Consider the following 20,521-nt stretch of genomic DNA (forward strand, 5'->3'; position numbering starts at 1 on the left):
CTGGTTCAGGAGGAGAGATGGCAACATGGCGAGTTCTCTTTGCAGGTCCAGCTGGTGGGAGGACACTTCTAGCTGTCTATGCCTGTGGTCTTGCAGGGAAGAGCACGTTATACATATGGACATCCACACTCAGAGCAGAGAAGCGACCTGCTCAAGGTCACAGAACTTGCCAAGGGTAGGCTGTGATCTCATCCAGGCCCCCGATTCTGCCCCGCTTCCCTCCCCTCTAAGGCCTGCCCAGTCCTCTCTCCTCTGGACGCTCCCCGCCGACCCGAGCCTTCCCTGGCCCCTGGTGCCTGCTGTGCTCTACACTCTGTGCTCCGGACTCTCTGCTCGCCTTTGATCGTGTGTCTTCCCCACATCTTGGGGCTTCCGGACTTACCACTTCATCCTCTAGACTGAAAACCAGCAAAACTGACACCTCCTACATTTGTTTAAAGTCTGGTAACGTTAAATGTTACTCTTTTGCCCCGAGGTGCAGCCAGTGTGGTCCACCTGGGGAGGCACCATTCCCTCATTTAGGGATCTGGTCAAAAGCCACCTCTTGCAGGGTCGAGGCTCAGTTATATCACCCCAAATCCATACGTTCGAGTCCTCACCCCAGTATCTGTGAATGCGATTCTGGAGATAAAATCGTTAAAGAGGTAATTAAGTTAAAACAAAGTCACTGAGATGAGCCCTAAGCCAACAGGTCCAGTGTCCTGATAAGAAAGGAGGGTTAAGACACAGACACCCAGAGAGAGAAAACCCCGTGGAGACAGAGGGCGAAGATGCCAGCTACGAGCCAAGGAGAGAAGCCTCGGGAGAAGCCACCCACGCCAATCTCAGGCTTCTAGCCACCAGAACTGGGAGAAAGCACATTTCTGTTGTTTAAACCACTCCGTCCGTGGCACTTTGCTAGGTGTTCCTAGCAAGTTAATACCTGTGGGGAGCACTTCCTGATTGCCAACAGAAGCCCCTCCTCACTCCCCCACTAAGAGAGCTCTTTCATGACACTGTTACGTTCCTGAGTCTCCCCCAGTGCCTGATGCGGCTCACAGATGCTGGGTGGGTCTAAACAGAATGCACTCCACACCTTTCCTCTTGGTGGCAGTTTGGGCCTCTGTGGCAGATAACAAGGGACCCCTCTCCTAGTCCCTCCTGCTGCAGCACTCCATCAAGTAAGCCACTGCTGGCTGAAATCCTATTTGCTTCACAAAATCAGGATCGCAAGCTAGATGCAGAGCAAAGGGATCTAAGCTGGGGGGAATGGGGAGAGCAGAGATGAGCCCGGACGAGAGTACAAGGAAACTGGGATCCAAAGAGTCGGCCGCGACTGAGCGTGCACGTGCGCACACTGGCATAGAATCTGCTAAGTGGAGGTGACCGAGCCCCAGTCTTTTAAAGGGAGGATCATGGACCAAAGCTGAACGTGGAACCCCCAGATATGAAACAAATGAAAGCATCCTTGCTCTGGTAGGAGCAGGGTGGAGAGACCCCCAAGCCTGCCTTCTTGCTCTCCCATGACGTCTGCATGAAAACCCTGGAGACACCAATACAGAACAACCCCTGATGTAGCTCATAAATGCCCTGGGAGAGCAGAGTCTAACAGACTTGGATTTGAATTCTGAATGTGAATCCTCCCAAGAGAGTAGATAAACCCTAGGTGCTAGGAGGGCATGAGCCCTGTGAGTCTTGCTCATCCCCGTCTTCTCCATCATCCACCAGAATACCTGGTATGTGGAGAGCAGGGCTGGTGAGGTGCTGAGGTTAGCAAGACAGGCGGGCATTTGAGGAGGCACTCCCTCCCAGTGAGGACCCTGCCCCTGAGTGACTGGGGACAGAGTGCTCCCTTAAAGTTCTCAGGGTAGGCGCCTCCTTTGCTTCACTCTACTCCAGGCCCTGATCAAAGGCCCTCAATCAGTAAGTTGTTTGATTCATTTACTAACCTCGTTTCTTCACTACTAAGATGAGGATGCTAAAAACGGCTTTGCTAAGTAATTTTAAAGTTAGATAATACATTTAAGCAACCAGAATAATGTCACATAGCGGTCAGTGCTATTCTTAATTTCCTTCCTCAGTGAGACAGATCGGACAACATGTATGCTGAAAGTTCAGGGCATTTTCCGGAAAAGGTCAGAATCCAGGGCCTCCAGAGCCAGTAGGGAGAAGCCTGAGAAACCGCGGTTCTGGACCCTGCAAGGCCGTGTGTTCCAAGAGCATCCTCTACACTGCGCCCACCTCTTTTCCAGCTCTGAGCCTGCAGGGGCAGTGGGTGGGCCAGCACTCACCTCTCTCTGGGCAGCTGGTGGTTGGGGTTGTGGCGGCAGCGGACACTGAGGCCAAAGAGCTTGCGGGCGGTGCGCTGGATCTTCTGCCTCTGGGCCTCCATGGCGCTCTGCAGGAGCTTGTAGCGGTTCTGCAGGTCCCAGTCATTGCCCCAGTGCTGGTGGATGCTCCCGATGGTCAGGAAGTGGTTGCTAGGGAGACGCTTCATGAACGATTTAAACTCATCTAGCAAGAGACAAAGGCCAAGGAGACGGGCTGAGCATGACATTCCCCATCGGAGGCTGCCTCAAACGCTCAGCCCTACCCACCAGTAAACAGGCCCGCACTAAAGTCAACTCCTTGGCACACTATGAACATGGCACCAGCCTGCTCTGCTCCCGGCAGGTGGTAAAGAGGCCACTGCACTTTCAACGCTGTGTCTTTTACCAGTACTTTGCTGCATCCCGCATCCTTACTTCAGACAAGGCTGCCCAAACTTCTACCATTTGAATGCCAGCTTTAACGGTATTCACATATCACGTGTACTTATATCTTACTTAATATTTTCTTTGAAGTAATTAAACCACATTTTTACCCAATCGACAAAGGAAATCACTATAACATGCATTTGGTAGGATGGGAGCTATAGAAATAGGCTGTAAAAATAAATATGATGAAAACGATATGAACAAATTTCAGCCAAACACTGTGGCCTGCTGGATGACTGAAACCCATGCCTGGTCTCAATCTGAAATTTAGGGAAGTTAGCAAGTGATAGTGTGGAAGGATATTAGCAGCAACCGAAACATTCTGTGATGTAATCTGGGACGGGGAACTGACACGGATCCCCGCCCCTCTGTGAGTCCCACTCTCACTGGAAGCTGTATGTGTGGACCGCCTCTCCTCAAGTCACAGTTTGGGAAACTCCAGCTTAAGAGATGGGGACACATTCTTGGGTCTCCAGGGCTCGTGCCTCAGTTTGGGATGCTCAGTGTGTCAGCATGAGCCACAGGTGACACACCCTTAGGAATGATCTGGGTCAGATTTCTTGTTCTACATTTGGAAACACTGAAGCCTCCAGTGGGAAAATGATTTTCTGAAGGTAGAATAGTCCAGGGATAACAAGAGGAAGGATTAAAACATGATCTGTTGTTTTCTGATCTAGTACTTACCCTCATCCACCCCGCCAGTATTGGGAATCTTAATGAATTAAGGGGTTAACTATTTTGCAGGAAAAAAGCCTAACTAGTCAGAATATCTATCTATCAATCATATCTATCTATATCTGAACCTTAATACTTCCACTTTATGTTATAAGCCCTACACAAAGAACTTTCCTGGCGGTCTAGTGGTTAGGACTCCATGCTTTAACACAGGGGACAGGAGTTCGCTTGCTGGTAGGGGAACTAAGATCCCACCTGCTACATAGTCAAAAAAAATAAAATAAAATAAAACACAACCTACAAGGAAATTTCAGGTATATTAGGCATTCATTAAAAAAAAAAAAAAGCCTTCAGAGCTTTCAGTAAGCACCAAGCTCGGTCTTCAACACTTAACACACGACTGATTTTTATAGCCAACGTATGAGATGGACGCGTTAGTGCCCTCCTTCTACAGAAACTAGGACACAGAGGAGTTTATTAACTTGCCAAGGTCACACAGCCAGTAAATGGTGGAATCAGAACTCTGGATGGCTGCAAATCAAGTACTCTTACTTAGCATATTTACTTACTCTCAACACATGAACAGGACGAGCGAACTGGGAGCCAAAACTATGTCTTTTAATATATTTTATATTAAGGTTCTAAAAACAGGAGTCTCTGACTCCTAGAAGACCTCAGCACCTCATTACAGACAGTCAGACATGCAGGAGTTCAAGCTGATTCTTAAACTGACGGCTGTGTAACAATGATTGTTATACAATTGTTATTCAACGCCTCAGTTTTCCCATCTGTCAATAATAGCATCTAATCCAAATCTTCAGAGAGTGACATAGGACAGTATCTGCCTCGTTCTCAAAATCCAGAAAGTGCTGAGTGGACGGTTGTGTAAGACGGGAAGGATGACTGCGCCGATAAATGTATTCAGCGAGCTGGCTGGAGACAGGGGACTGGCCCTGATGACTTTGATGCTTTGACCAGTCCAGCTCTCCCCTCAAAGCAGCTTATCTTGTAAAGGGCTCTGTTGACCTTGGGGATAACAGTCCTTTCAACGAACCAGAATTTGGGTCAGATAGGCACATCTAAATAAGCTTATGGTTACCAGGGGAGCAGAGGCGTGGCAATAAACTGGGAGACTGGGGCTGACATAACCACACAACTGTTTATAAAATGGATAGCTAAGAAGACCCTGCTAAATACAGTTAGCACAGCGAGCCCTACTCAGTCCTCTGCAATGGCCTATATGGGAAAAGAATCTAAAAAAGAGAGGATATATGTACATGTATAACTGATTCACTTTGTATACCTGAAATTAACACAACATTGTAAATCAACTATACTTCAATAAAAACATTGTTTTTAGTGAAAATGATTTAATTTCTTGACTAAAACTCCCAATAAAGGAGGCATTGGTATTTAGTCGTTAGGTCATGTCCGACCTTTTTGTGACCCCATGGACTAGATCCCTCTAGGCTTCTCTGTCTGTGGGATTTTCCAGGCCAGTATGCTGGAATGGGTAGCCATTTCCTCTTCCAGGCAATTCTCCTGACCCAGGGATCGAACCTGAGTCTCCTGCATTGGCAGGATGATTCTGTACCACTGAGCCAGCAGAGAAGCCCAAAGGAGGCACACACCCCTATTTACCTGTATAAACTAGGTCCTATTTGACCACTAACACTCCAGCCATGAAGGAATCAATGCCTTTGACCTTTGACCAGGCATTAATCCCTCCAAATGACCTGGTCCTGAGTCATTAAGGTTATGGGTTGCAAAGGAAAGGAGGAAACACACAGGTACAAGCCATATATACGTGCAGATGGATGGGTTTGTCTTCATAGGCACAAACATTTCAAAATGGATAAGCACAGGATATCTGGGGGAAATGTGCTTTTGTGGAGACAAACTGTGACACAGCAATCATTTCTGCGGCCTTTTCAGCTTACTCTGCAGCATCTCCGCTTTCTGCAGTTCCTCCGCCCACCCCCACTATGCGGCTTCTCTTCCCCGGGAGAAAGGGTCCTATGCTAGGCATCCCTGCGATGTGCACACAGCCGACACCCACCTCTGCTTTTTGGCAATCAGTAGAATCTCTTTACAAAAGCATTTTATCAAATGCTTCTTCTTTTATTTTTTTATTTATTTTTGAGGCCAAATACTCTTTATAACACATTTCCTTCATGAAGCTCTCCTCTTTCAGAGATTCCCAGGGTTTTAAATGGACTAATGGGTGCAGGTTCCTAAGGCATCGCAGCTCCACTGGGTGAGCCCGTAAGAACAGATGCTTTCTATGTCCCAGAGCTGGAGTGGGGCTCGGAGTTCATGGAAACCAGTGGTTTTCAAACCCAGCGCTCTATGGCTCAGCTTTTATCTGTGGTACACAGTGGCTCCATGTATGATTTTGTTTGATCAAAGGGTTTCTTGGAAAAAGATTTACATAAATCCAAATATCAAAAACAAAAACATGTCCTCTCATTTATCAGATGAGTGAACTGAGGCCTGGTTGGGGGGTTGGGTGGGAAAAGTAGAATTAATCAGTTACAGAAGCTGCTGTGAGCACTGGATTTGGAATCAGGGGTTCCATTTCCAATGCTGTCACTTACTGACTCTGTGGCTCTGGGGAAACACTGGCGCTTGGCACCCTCCCTCCTCTAGAACACAGTAATACCACTACATACTTCAGCGCAGTTTATAACAGATTTAAGGAATATAAAGTTGTGTTAAAAATAGAAATGCTCTGTACATATGTCCATTTATTTAACACATCTCTGAGAACATATTAAATGCCAGATATCCACTTGGCATCTCTATTGGAAGTCTCAAGGGTTCCCAAGTTTTTCACGTCCAAAACTCAGTACACAGTCTTCTTTCTAAACCTTCCGGGGTGTTCTAGCTCTGTGGAAGGTACCCACGTCCATCAGACTGCTTAACGAAAAACCTAAAAGTCCTTGGAGCTCACCTGAAGACTCTTCCTCCAACTTTCGGAGCCAGTCTACCATCAAGTCCTGCCAAGTTTTCCTCCTAAACATCTTGGCATTGGCGTCTCTGCACATTTCATTTTTACTGTCTATACCATCCTCCTATCCCACATCGCAGCCATGTCGCTCCTGGGTGCCTCCCGCTGGCCGACCTGCACTCACCCTCTGAGCTCTGCACACATTCAGATGCTGACACTCTCCCTGGAGAGGGCTTCTCCTAACTCCCTGACCACACCACCCTCCAACAGCACGTGACCCGCTCACAGGAGCTCCTCAGTCCACATACACAAATGATTAACATGTCATCATTACCTGCATAGTTAGATAATCAATGCCTGGATGCCCCATTAACTAGAAGCTCCAGGAGGCAGAGATCCAACTTTGCACCTCACCTACTTTATGGCCTCGGTGACTGTCCTCCCCTGAAATGCATTTCTCTCAACCACAAAGAGCAGGAAATGGCCAAATTACCTGAAAAGTGACTTCCAGCTATGACAGGCTGAATTCTTTGGCTATCTACATCAACACCTACACATATATGTACCTATATACATACCCATATTTGCACATATGTGTGTGTTCATTTATTTTGAGAGACATGTATACACACACACACACACACACAGACTCATGAATCAATACAACTAGCTCTGACTCCTCTCTCCAGAGGCTTCCTCTGTGCCCCGAGGCATTATTCTGTCTGTCGTCTGGGTACCACAGAAGCAATATATCACAGGACCACAAACTTGATTATGTTATTCATTATTCCACTCGGTGGAGATTTATTGAGTGCCTCCTCTTTGACAGCTACTCGAATGGCTCTGGACCCTCCTGAGTGAAAGGCTGGTGGGGAGGGCGGTCGCTGAGCAGGTTCCCCTTGGCCATCCTGATGCCCGTCAGATCCCAGGCATGTGGGCCTCCGTGCAACAGTCCCGCGAGTCTCCCTACCTGAGTTCTCCAGGTCCTTGTAGGCGTCAGCCCACGACTTGGCCATGCTGGCCAGGGTGTACTCCATGAGCTGGATGTCGGTGACGGGGCAGTTGCACTGCGGAAACTCCTGGGCACACTGGCATCGGCACTGGCTGTTCTGACACACGTACTCCCCCTCGCCGTTGCACATGATGTAACTCAAGGCCGACTGGACGAACTTCTCCTGCAGATACTGAGGGAAGATGATCTGAAGACCTGGAGGAGAGCAGCGAGAAGCAGGAAAGGGAAGGTTATAGAGGAGGCGTTCCATTAAGAGTTTCGCACGCGGGAATCGGAAGCTGCTAGCTTTCCCCTTGTGAGCTGGGACCAGACTAGCTCTGGGCCTGCCCAGATCTACGCAGGGCGGCGCTGGCGAGGCCTCCAGTTTCCTCGCTTCGCCTTAAACTTCTCAGAGTGTGATCCTGGCCACCTCTGCTCTCTCCATACACTATTGCGTGATATCAGCACTGAAGCCAGAGCCAGATCCGTTAATAGACCTTTTCCATTGTGGGAGAAAGCCCTTATTGAAAGCACAAGCTCACTGTTTATTTTTCCTTGTTTCCTTCATTTCTTTCCTGTTCCTTTCTTTTAATATTTATGAACCTTGTTCATGAAGCTCAAGTCCTGAGCTAGGCGCTAGGTCTATAACAGATTTAAAAAAAGACACGATCTTTGCCCTTGGGGAGTTTACAATATAATCAGCAGGCACAGACAACACACCTCATCACAACACAGCTTTACAGACCCAGGGTAGAGCTGGCTGTACAAGGCAACTGGACCACTGAGGCAGCATTAGCTTTGCTGAAATATCAGGGAAACCTTTGTAAAGGAAATGATACGTGGGCTGGTTGAAAAGTGACTCATTATGTAAAAAGAGCTACAAAACATATTCTAAAGAGAGGGGTAGCAAGAACTAACATTTTACATGTCTGGGAGCTGCTGGGAGGGACATGAACTCAGATGGGTGGGCAGGCAGTGCTCGAGGAGAGCAGGTTTCAGAAAAGGGCAGACGCCAGAGATCAAAGGTCTTTATCATGTGCTGAGGAGTTTGGACTTTATCCTGTGAATAATGGGATACTTTGGTAGTTTCCCCAGGTAAGAATGACATAATCAGAGTTACATAATCTAACAGGACCACTGTATCATTCACACATACACGCAATGGGATCAGGGAAGTCTGGTGTCCGATTCATTTTCTCTCCTTTGCTTACAAATGAAGAAGGCAAAGCTCACTGAGAGGATACGGGCCATTCATGGTTATAAGAGGAGTTCTCCTGGTCACAATGAATGGTCTTTTCTCTATGAAGCACCTGACTAAGCAGAGTCCTGATCCTGAGGACCAACGAAGGGGGAAGGGTTTATCTGGGCACAAGCACTACTCTCGTACCCATGAAATGTCAAAAGAGCAGGCCATCTTTTGGTGGCCCCTCAAAAAAGGACAACGCTGGGCTAAATTAAGTCATTCAGGCACTTTCACCTGGGACATTTCTTTCCCCCTCATTTGCAGCTGCTGACAGGTTTTGCCACCAATGCGTACTGGGGCAGTGGTTTTACTACCCACTGTGCTCTTCGGATTGAAATGCTCTCCTCATTCATGCTTCAGGGGCACGCCTAACCCTACTCATCAGGGATCTGCTGAATAGACTCAACATTTCTCTCACTCTCGACTTCACAGTTGTGGCTCTAGATTTTTATCTTTCTCTTGCTTATAAATTATTTTAAAAAAGTGAAACCCATCATTTCAACCTATCATCATACGGCAGCTAAAAAAGGACTATCTTCAGAGGGGCCTTGTGGAAAAGAAGATGGTGTCTCCAGCATGCCTTCTGGCGGAAACCGCAGCACAGTAAAGAGTTGGGCATTGCTAGAGTCAGGCTTCTCCACTGACTGCCTCAGTCCTCTCAGGTTAGCTGGCCAACCTGTCAAAGGCTCCACTTTCTCTTCTCTAAAATGGAGACACTTTCAGTACCTCCGTCAAAGGTGACTGAGAGAGCTAAGTGACATAATTCTTGAGAATTGTCTAGAACAGTCTCTGATACATAGCAAACAATAAATGTGCTTTATTCTCATTCTTGATGATGATGATGCTGTCATTCCTCGGATTAAAGTTTTTTAAAGTTACCACAGAAACCTTAGGAGAGATGAAAGAACACTATAGCTGTATTTAATGAGAAGGAAAGATACCCAGAACATAGTGTGGAGACATCTGGAGAGCTTCCACAAGAAGTGGGGTTTAGAATTCTGTGCTGTTGAACCAGCACTGATGGGAGGGCTATTTGGAATGGTAGACCCTTTGTCAACACGCACAGAAGGTGTTCTAACAAGCAGGGCTGGGCAGCCGGGGAGACAGTCCACCACAAGGCTAGGGGAGCTCCATCCCACGAGCAAAGGGTCCAGACGAGTTTGAGTCACTGCTCACGAGGGCTCTTGTACGGAGGCGTAAGATGGAAATACGGAAAGGCAGAGCAAACCGAATCCAGCAGTAAAGTCCCAGACCAAGTCTCCAGTTCTTTCAGAGTAGGCACTATTGAGTCATTTTATCCGTATCACCATTTTTTTGCTTCCAAAGCAAAATTTATTTTTAGCTGATCCCAATCCCCTATAGGCATGTGAGTCTATGGACTGGGGTTAAGTTTCTGTTGCTTAAAGAAACTCTATAGACTATACTCTCAGTCCTATTTTTCTAGCTTGCTCATCATTTTCTTTCTCTCTTTTGCAGGGGATAAAATATGCTATTCTTGGTGCTGGCCCAAAAGGAACTGGGGGAGAGCGTTTTTCGAAAATTGCGTCAAATCATTTTTCTGTCTGGCAAGGATACAAAAGGCAGTCTTACCTACCCCATTTAATGCAACGGAAAACAGATGAAGTTTGGGGCTGGGGGGTTTCTGGGAGCAGCTGAACCACAAAACTGGCTGCTCTTTAAAAATGGAAACCCAGAACCTGCCAAGCTGACTACGAGGCGGAATCTCCTGGGCAAATTTGAAAAGAGAATAATGAAGACATAGCAATTAAAAAGCACTTTTCTGCGAAATGTCATTACTATTTAAAGTTACATAACCATTTCTCCGGCAGCGGAGGTTCACATAGCAGTCACCACCGGAGTCTCTCCCTGTGACCTGTGTCCAACAAAGAGGCCCATTGCTGGGCGCCTCCTGCATGGGCGCCGGAGTCCTGCCCGCTTCAATGGGAGCTGTAAATAACGTGGAGGGGGATTTGGCCTGGGGATCCGCCGTGTGAAAGATATACAGCTGCCGGCTGGGGTGGCACCTCCTGTCCCCTCAATTCCCAAAGACACACACACGAACAGGAAAACTGAGAAAACGAGAGAGGGAAAAAAGGCCACCCTTAATGCCAAGCATATAAATCTGGCCTCACAAAACCCAGGAAGGCAAGAGTTGAAAGTTCCATTTGCACACCAACTCACCCACGCTAAACATATGGAATCTGTTCCCCCCCAATCTCATTATACTTACAAAAAAAAAAAAAATCTTGTTATACTTTAAAACGGAACACTCAGCTGTTGCAGGGAGCGGGCAATGCCGACGTGGGAACCCTCGCGGCATCTGCCTGCCCTTTCCCTGATTTCTGCCCCGCCGTCCTCAGCCCCGCCTCCCACCTCACCTTCAGCGCTCTCGCCTCGCCCCGAGGGTATGAACTGTCCTGTGCGAGCAGTCTTTGTGCGCTGGGGCGCCCTGTCTTCCCTCCATCACACCAGACGTCTCTGACTCCTTGGCCCCCTCCTTCCCCTTCTCTGCTCTGTTTTTCAGGACACGTTGGGCGCCCCGCCCTTTCGCAGCCCCTCCTTGGCACCGAGCTTGCTCTTTCCACCGTCTCTGCATATTCCTCTCCCAGATCTCGGCCTGGCTCCTGTGTCCTGCCATCCGATTGTGCCCAGGCCACCCACGCTAAGATGCCTCTTCTATTTTCTTCGCAGAATTGGCTGCTGAATGAAATCATTGTATTCCTTTGTCTTCCTTTCCTTTCCTTCTCCCCCATTAAACAGTGGGTCTCTGGGGGACAGAGGCCTGTCTGTCCATGACAGTCCCTCCGAGCTTAAGTTAAGGCCAAGCCCCGGGGAGGTTTCAGATATTCATTTGTTGAAGAACTGCCCTCTTTCTCATTCCACTTGGAAAGAGAGTTGCCCCTGAGAACTCGGAGGCTGTTAGAGTTGAGGACATGTCCAGAGCTCCACAACCATAGTGAAAGACTCAGGCCTCTGGGAATTCCGGCTGGGTTCTGAAACACTAGCGGGCCCTTCCGTGCCTCCAGTGGGAAGGGAAGCAAGTGGAGACAAATGCCTGCCTTGGGGTCCCTGGGGTGCACAGAGCAGTCTCTGGGAATGTCTTAGCCTCCATGAAGCTCAGTTTTCTTGCCTGTGAAGTTAAATTCCCAATAAACACCTTCCAGGGCTTCTGTGAAGAGTGACTGAGGGGAGGCAAGGCATAAACGGCGCTCCAGCAGCCTCTGACTGTCATGGACCAACTATGTCCTCTGACCCCAGATTTCCTGTGTTGAAACTCTGACACCCGAGGCTAGGTTTAGATAAGGTCAGGAAGGTGGGCATGATGGGGTTTGTTGTTTTTATTCAGTTGCTAAATCATGTCCAACTCTTTGTGAGCCCATGGACTGTGGGACGCCAGGCTTCCCTGTCCTTCACTATCTCCCTGAGCTTGGTCAAACTCACGTCCATCGAGTCGATGATGCCATCCAACCATCTCATCCTCTGTTGTCCCCTTCTCCTCCCACCCTCAGTCTTTCCTAGCATCAGGGTCTTTTCCAGGGAATCAGCTCTTCCCACCAGGTGGCCAAAGTATTGGAGCTTTACCTTCAGCATCAGACCTTCCAGTGAATATTCAGAACTGATTTCCTTTATGTTGGACAGGTTTGATCTCCAAGTGGTACAAGGTACTCTCAAGAGTCTTTGCTCTTATAGGAAGAGGAAGAGACAGGAAGTTACTCTCTCTCTCTTTCTCTCTCTCTCCCTGCTCTTCCCCTCCTTCCCTCTGTGAGCACATAGTGAGAAAGCAGCTAAGAGCCAAGAATGTTTCTTCACCAGACACTGAATCTGCTGGCACCTTGACCTTAGACTTGCTAGCCTCTAGAATGGCAGGAAAGAATGTCTCTTGTTCAGACCACCCAATCTATGGTATTTTGTTATAGCAGCCTGAGCAGACCAAGACACTGATTGATAGAATTACGTGCTCAATAAATGTTAACTCTTCCATTTGCACCCTACTGGAACATAACCCATTATCTGGACCAAACTTGAGCCCTTCTTGGAAAAATCCTTCTTATATAGCCCCATTTGGGCTAGTAGGAAAATGCCAAGCGGGCATTTTGTCTTAATAGCACGATAGTATTTATTGCAGGTCTTTATTATTATCATTCCATTGTTTGTACTTCAATGACCCTTCCTTCCTTCTTCCCTTCCTTCCTTCCTGCCCTCTCCCTGCCATCTGTCCTCCTCTCCATTTCTCCTCTCTTCTTTCCGCACATATTGCTTAAGCCGTACTGTGTGGTAGGCACTGTGCTGTGTATACCAGGGAAAATAAGGCAAACCTTCCTTTGCCCTCACTGACCTCACATTTTAGGAGGGAGACAGACCTGTAAACACGCTGCTTGGATGCAGTGAGCCCAGGGCTCTACCAGAAGCACGAGGGTGCTTGGAGAATGCACAGGAGGAATACCTAGCCCAGCATCAAGCAGGGGTAGTCAAAGGCAGTCTCCCAGAGAAGTGGCATTTAGGCTGAGACCCAGTGGATTAACAGGGGTCAAGGGATGGGAGATTCACAGGAAGAGTGGTCTAGAAAGTGGGAACACTGTGTGCAAAGGCGTTATACAATATCACTCCTTCCAGCTAAGAACTGGTTTAGCCATCGCCTTTCTATCTGATTAAGGTTCCTCTTTTTTTCAGTTGTCCGATTTTCCCAAATACTTTAGAGAAGAAAGCAATGACTCTGATGCCTCAGAAGAGACCAGAACGCTGAAAGGGAGAGTGACATGGGGCAGAGATCTGTCAGCTCATTCGAGGAACAGCACGTCTTACAACAACAGAGGTCAAGGATCCTTGTCGTTACAGGCTGGGAGTAAATCTGAGATTCAGAAAAAGAAGAGGAGGCCCTCTGCGCTGCAGCATTTCAACCGCTGCCGGGGCGCTAGAGTAACAGAACGTTCAGGGTAACCGCCCACTGGATCCCTGGAGATCTTCAGCTGTCAACAGTGCTGTGTAAAGCCGGCACCTAGATCAGCGGCAGTGCTCAGCAAGCTGGGGAACATTTCACGTCTGGAATAGAGGACCCTATCAACAAAAACCGAGGTGCTCCTGAGATCTGGAGATTTTCGGCCCACCTTCATCTCTGACTCTCTTTTGTTGACAGGAACTCTGAGCCTCTTTCTCCTTCCTTCAACGAGAAGTACCTGAGGAACTGCTCAAGGAGACTTTCCTCCTTTCTAAAGACACACAAGGGCTACCTGGATATTCAAAACGAAAGCTCAGAATCCAAGAGACAAAGGCTTTAGCTGATGACTCAAACAGAGAGAGCAGCATGGTGTCTGGTTAAGCAATGTTTAATAAATATATTTCAAATATTAAATAAGTCAGGCATCTGTTACAGAGATGAAGGAAAATAAGCCTGGACACAGTAATTACGGGTGATTTTGTGATGTGGGCAGAGTCCTGAAACACAAGCCTGGTCTTAACAGATAAGGAAGGGCAACCCCAGTGCTCCATGGAGAGGATACAACTTGAGCAGAGATGGGTCAGTGTGGGCATACCTTGGGTCCATCTAAGTTTTGTTCAAGGCAAGGGCTTTATGTCTTCCTGTTTTTTCCTCAGCTTTGTTGTATTTTACTCTATATCCTAATTGCCAAATATAGTAATATTTTTGATGAACTTGCTCTTTTCTGACCTATTTCATTAAATATTAAATGCCTGTTCTCTTACGGGGCTAAGAGAGGGAAAAATACTATTCTATTTTGGTTGAGATTAAATATTTTTCTATCTTGTTCTTGCATCAGAATGTGGCCCCCTGTAGATATCTCAGAGCCCTATAGGAGTCCCAGCTGTTGTCTTGTACCTGCTAAGTTCTGCTTGTCAAATTCTGTCCATTTCTGAAAAGCATGAGGTGAGGAGAACGACAGCAAGGACTCTACCTTTTGCAAAAAGTCAGCTTGACCCCCTTCCTGTGAAAGCCCAGGGATTTCAGACTGGCAGATAAAGGCCTTTATGGCTTCAGCAGCCATTCTGAACCCCAGTGTAATGAAGGCATGCAGGTCAATTACCCATCTGTTTGTGTTTCTATTGCTGTGAATTACAGTATCCATCGCTGACAGCTCATTGGAGTGGAATGGAAATAAGACGATAATTCACCGGGTGAAACTGTGCAGAAAGGGCGAAAAGGCTATGATCTCATTCAGAAGTTCAGCCTTGTCTCCATGACCGGTCATCTGCGCTCTGGGAAATGAAGAAAGGCAGCTACCTGGGGGGAAAGTGGGCGGGTCTGGCTCCCCTTTCTGGATGGAGTGCCCTTTTGTTTTCTCAGGTATCCTTATCTATCCTGCAGGATCTTAAGGAGGAGACTTGGAACCCTTGGAGGAAAAATACAGATAAGCAACATTTCGCACAATAAAATGAAAACCTTTTCTAACTATCAGAATTTTTGAGGGATGAAACAGCTTGCCTTAGTAGATAGAGGGCTTCTCATCACTGGAAATACAGAAGCGGAATCTGAAAGCTGACATTGTAGGGATGCTCCAAAAACCCATTCACGCATATTCAGTGCCCCTCCCTGAAGTGTCCTCCTTTGGAAACAATTATACACCCCCACCTCTGAGTGGCTCAGATGGTAAGGAGTCTGCCCACAAAGCAGGAAACCCGGGTTTGATCCTGGGGTTGGGAAGATCCCCTGGAGAAGGGAAAGGCAACCCACTCCAGTATTCTTGCCTGGAGAATTCCATGGACAGAGGAGCCTGCCTGGCTACAGTCCACGGGGTCCCAAAGAGTCAGACGCAACTGAGCGACTTTCACATTCACCCTCTGAACTCAGATAGGTTCCCATGGCATGTTTTGGCTAATGAAATGTATAAGTGATATGTGCAACTTCCAAAATGAAGCTACAAGAACCAACATACGGGCCTCTCAGTTTCTCTTGGCCCATCACCACCACAGCAGCCAGGTTCCATCTAGAGGCCACTGCTGCTCTCCATACAGAGGCCTTCATTCTGTGAAGCGGAATCACACCTGACTTGTGACTACGATGCAGAATCAGTAAGAAATGAATACTCACATTTGCCAACCACTGGGATTCAAGGATTGTTTGTTAGCACAACATAACCTAGCATATACTGACAGATACAGAAATTGGCAAACTGGGGCCATGAGCCTATTTTCACAAATTAACTTTATTGGAACACAACCACACAGACTGAAGTATCATTTACAGCTGCTTTCACATCACAACAGAGGAGCAGAATAAGTTGCATTAGAGACTGCAGTGACCCACAAAGCCTAGAATATTTACCACCTGGCTCTTTACAGAAGACGTCTGCCAGCCTCTGTACTAGTTGATCATTGTGATTTTTTGAACCTTGGTATTCTATGAGTCTGTTCTGTACTGGTCCTATTTCAATTATTAAGCAAAGATCGATTCAGTTCAGTTCAGTTCAGTCTCTCAGTCGTGTCCCACTGTTTGTGATCCCATGAATTGCAGCACGCCAGGCTTCCCTGTCCATCACCATCTCCCGGAGTTTACTCAAGCTCATGTCCATCGAGTCAGTGATCCCATCCAGCCATCTCATTTTGTTTTGTCCCCTTTTCCTCCTGCCCCCAATCCCTCCCAGCATCAGAGTGGTGACTGCAGCCATGAAATTAGAAGACGCTTACTCCTTGGAAGAAAAGTTATGACCAACCTAGATAGCATATTCAAAAGCAGAGACATTACTTTGCCAACAAAGGTCCGTCTAGTCAAGGCTATGGTTTTTCCAGTGGTCATGTATGGATGCAAGAGTTGGACTGTGAAGAAAGCTGAGCACTGAAGAATTGATGCTTTTGAACTGTGGTGTTGGAGAAGACTCTTGAGAGTCCCTTGGACTGCAAGGAGATCCAACCAGTCCATTCTAAAGGAGATCAGCCCTGGGTGTTCTTTGGAAGGAATGATGCTAAAGCTGAAACTCCAGTACTTTGGCCACCTCATGCGAAGAGTTGACTCATCGGAATATCGATTAGGCATATATTATGTGCCAGGCCCTCTTTTAGGTGCTGGAGAAAAGGTTAGAAACAAAATCTGTGCTCTCTCAGAGCTTACTTTTCAGTGGGAGAGGTAATCAGAGGAGAATTTAAACTGACAAAAGGGGCTGGGGGCAGGGAGACTTCGAAATGACAATTTTAACTTGGAAAAAGAGAATGTGGTCTAAACTATGAAATCATCAATGATAAGGAGGCCAACATACCTTTTTTTTCTCCAACATACTTTTAAAATTCAGTTTCATAAAATTGCACCATGAAGATGCCCTTGAAACTGAAGAAGACGTTGAGTCAATTTAAATCTAAGCTTCTTCACAGAATTCATGATGAAACGCAAACTACACCTCGCAGACTCCATCACCTGATCCCTGGATCAGCTGATGTCTGCAGATTCTTTTATCCCCCATCTCTCTCTCTCTTTTTTATGACATCCTGCACCACCACCAGCTCTGCTCCCAGAATGCAAGTTCTCTCTGTTCAAATTTTGGCTCCAGCTCTTATTAACATTGTGACCTTGGGAAGTTAAGATAAGGAGGCTTACCTTCTCCGATTCTCAGTTTTCTCATTAAAGTTCATGTGTAGAGTTGGCGTGAAAGTTAAATGAATAATTTTATACCTTGATTGTGGTGGCATCTTGATTACATGATTAGATATGTTTGTCATATTCATAGAACTGTTCACATGGTAAATTTTTCTGGATGTAAATTTTATCTCAATGAATTAGAAAACAAAATCCATTGTGTAACCCATGTGAAGCTCATTGCATTAATGTGAGTGAGTGAGTGAAAGTCGCTCAGTCGTGTCTGACTCTTTGTGACCCCATGGACTGTACAGTCCATGGAATTCTCCAGGCCAGAATACTGGAGTGGGGAGCCTTTCCCTTCTCCAGGGGATCTTCCCAACCCAGGGATGGAGCCCAGGTCTCCTGCACTGCAGGCGGATTCTCAACCAGCTGAGCCCCCAGGGAGGCCCCATAGCATTAATACACGACAGCTATTCCAAGTGACATTATTTTCTATGCCCACCCTGTTTTCCACTGCTTTCCCTGGAAGCCTTTGGCAATCTGAGGGGCCCCTCTGTAGACACCAAAAGCCTTGCATGTATCTCAGACTCTAATAGAGCAGGTATTGCGGCATGTTTGCGTGTTTATGTTCATCTTCCTCCTGGTCTGTGAGCTCCTCCTTGAACGCAAGGGACAGTTCGTCATCCATCTCCCACCTCCTTGCCATCTGGCACATGAGGGGGGTACCCAGGAAATAGTTTTGAACAAAGGTGAATTCAGAGAAAATGTGCTTGAGAGAAGATTGTGGGTCTCTGTTCTGAGCTTAGTACATCTCACCTCTCTAGAGCTCTTCCTCATGAGCAAAGCCTGTGCTATCTTTCCTGACATCATAGCTTGAGACCTGAAGCTATTTTAACTTCAGCTCAATACTGTTAAGAAACATCTGAGTGAAGAAATGCACAAATCAAAAAAAAAAAAAAAAACCTTCTAAGATAACAATGATGCTAAAAGACTTGGCCACTAAACTCAGCACACATTTTGTTTGGGATCTATTGTTACAAATTATGATTCTTGAGAACTATGACTGGCTTCTATGTCTTTGCATTCTTTCCATGATATCAAACACAAAACTAGATCACAGTATGTGTGCAAAAATAAAGCCGCTCAGTTCTGCCACGCTTAGAAAAGTCCTTTACTCACCACTTTATTGAGGCAGACAATGTACTAGATGCTAGAGATACTAAAAATTAATTAGACGGTTTTGACCTTAAAGGGCCCCAGTTGGGTAGGAGAACAAAATTCTTAAATGTAGAATTAAGATAAAATATATACACATTTCAGCCGAAGGAATAAAGAAAAGCCTTCTACATTTGTAAGAGCAGAGTAAAAGTTATTTTGGACAGGATTTAACCCAAATGATATTATATTAATAGTCCAGCATTTGCCAAGTTGTATGACCCAGAATCATAGACGTGCACATGTAACCAAGATCAAATACATTCAGGAGACTCTGTGTATTCAATCCGGCTCTTGAGGCCCATAATAGACAGCAGCCCGGTTAAGGCACTGAGAAGCCATGCCATAAGGAAGTGTGGTTTGCGTTGCTTAAGCCAGCGTTTCAGTGCTACTGAGCTTTGGTTAAGTTTCTGTTTCATAACAAAGAGCCCCCAGGTCCCAGTGGTTTACAACCACAAAAGGTTTCTTTCTTGCTCATGTTTCATGTTGGCTGGGCTTTGGCTCTGTGTCAGATGTCTTCTTTGGACCAAAGCTGAAGGAGTGGCCTCTCTCAGGTATATATGCCATTCTCAGAGGGAAAAGGGTAAAAGCCGAACCAGGCAGTGTCTCCTAAAATGAAGCGTGCATATATTCCACCGGCCAAAGCAAGTCATATGGCCAAGTTCAATGTCAACTAAGTGAGGTGTATACATCCCCTACAGGATAACCACTGCCTGTCACATGGCGATGCATTAGCGTGTATAATAATCCTCTCAGGGGAAGAGAACAATGGAGTCAGGCAATCCACAAAATAAACTTATTTTTGTATCGAGGTTTATTTCTTAAAATTTAATTGCTGTATGATCCAGCAATTCCACTCTTAAGGTATATATTCAAAAGAATTGCACACAGGTATTCAAATAAAAACTTGAACATGCTGTTCACAGCAGCAATATTGATCAAAAGGCAGAGACATCCTAAATATCCATCAACTTATGAATGGATAAACAAAATGTGGATATGGATATCCACACAGTAGAATACTAACTCAGTCATAGAATGAAGTGCTGTTACATGCCACAACATGGATGAGCCCTGAAAACATTTCGCTACATGAACGATGCCAGACACACACACAGACACACACACACACACACACACACGTTATATGATTTCAATCGTATGAAATGTTCAGAGCAGGCAAATACATAGAGGCAGAAACGCAATTAGTAGTTGCCAGGAACTGGAGGGAGTGAAGAACAGAGAGGCCTGTTTAATGGATACAGAATTTCCACATGGGATGGTGAGAAAGTTCTGGAACCAGTAAGGGATGGTAGTTGCACAGCACTGTGAATAGGCTTAATGCCACTGAACTGTGCACTTTAAAATGCCTACATTAAACTTTGTCATGTATATTTCATCACAATTAAAAAAACTAAGATTCAAAGCAAATTGATTTGACAGTTCACATAAATTTAAATCAGTAAATATATATTGGGCATACACTATGTAAGTAAGAGCACACATCAAGTAAGTAAAAACTGAATAATGAGAACATTTAAAAGGATATGGATTCTACTTTCAGGAAGCTTAACTGGAATTTAGTAGCAAATATGAACAAGCGTGCAGATAACAAAAGGTAGAATGTACCCAGGATACAGTGACATGCATTGAAAGTACTGTTTGCAGTGCCAAAGGAGCTTAATTCCGCCTAAGATAAATTCTGACGGGTAAGGACAAAAGATAAAAAATAAAAAATAAACAGGTACCTTGTTTAAAGAGAGTCAATATATTAATTTCTATGGGTGATTTAGGTTTTGGCCATCCTGATGCCTGATTTCTGTACAATCAATGAGATCAGCAAGGAATCGAGTGGGACGTGGTGGTTAAAGTAGGTCAAACAATCTCATTGATCACTGACCAGTCCAGGATTTCTGCACTGCACACTTGGCCACAAGTTCATTGAAAGGCAGAGCCTCACATGACCACACACCAAAAGATGAACCCTCTGGTAGGCCTTCCCTCAACACAGCTTGGAGAAGGGAATGACAACCACTCCAGTGTTCTTGCCTGGAGAGTTCCATGGACAGAGGAATCTGGCGGCCTACAGTCCACGTGGTTGTAAAGTCAGACACGACTGAGCGACTAACACACACACAATACAGCTAATACTCCATCAGCATACCTGGCTCTTTCTATACAGACCTGAGTA

General features: G+C 46.2%; 1 protein-coding gene across 1 annotated transcript in view; it reads right to left on the reverse strand.

The window, feature by feature from the left end:
- BRINP1 (BMP/retinoic acid inducible neural specific 1) overlaps positions 1 to 20,521 on the reverse strand; it is a 204,106-nt gene that overhangs the window by 33,722 nt on the left and 149,863 nt on the right. Inside the window, exons 6-7 of the mRNA XM_040241751.1 lie at positions 7,331 to 7,567; positions 2,271 to 2,493 (exon numbers count right to left, since the gene is read on the reverse strand). Of these exons, the coding sequence (XP_040097685.1) occupies positions 2,271 to 2,493; positions 7,331 to 7,567 (460 nt within the window). The remainder of the gene's footprint in view (positions 1 to 2,270; positions 2,494 to 7,330; positions 7,568 to 20,521) is intronic.

Source organism: Oryx dammah, unplaced genomic scaffold, assembly GCF_014754425.2.
Source record: "Oryx dammah isolate SB20612 unplaced genomic scaffold, SCBI_Odam_1.1 HiC_scaffold_1, whole genome shotgun sequence".
Taxonomy (NCBI): Eukaryota; Metazoa; Chordata; class Mammalia; order Artiodactyla; family Bovidae; genus Oryx; species Oryx dammah.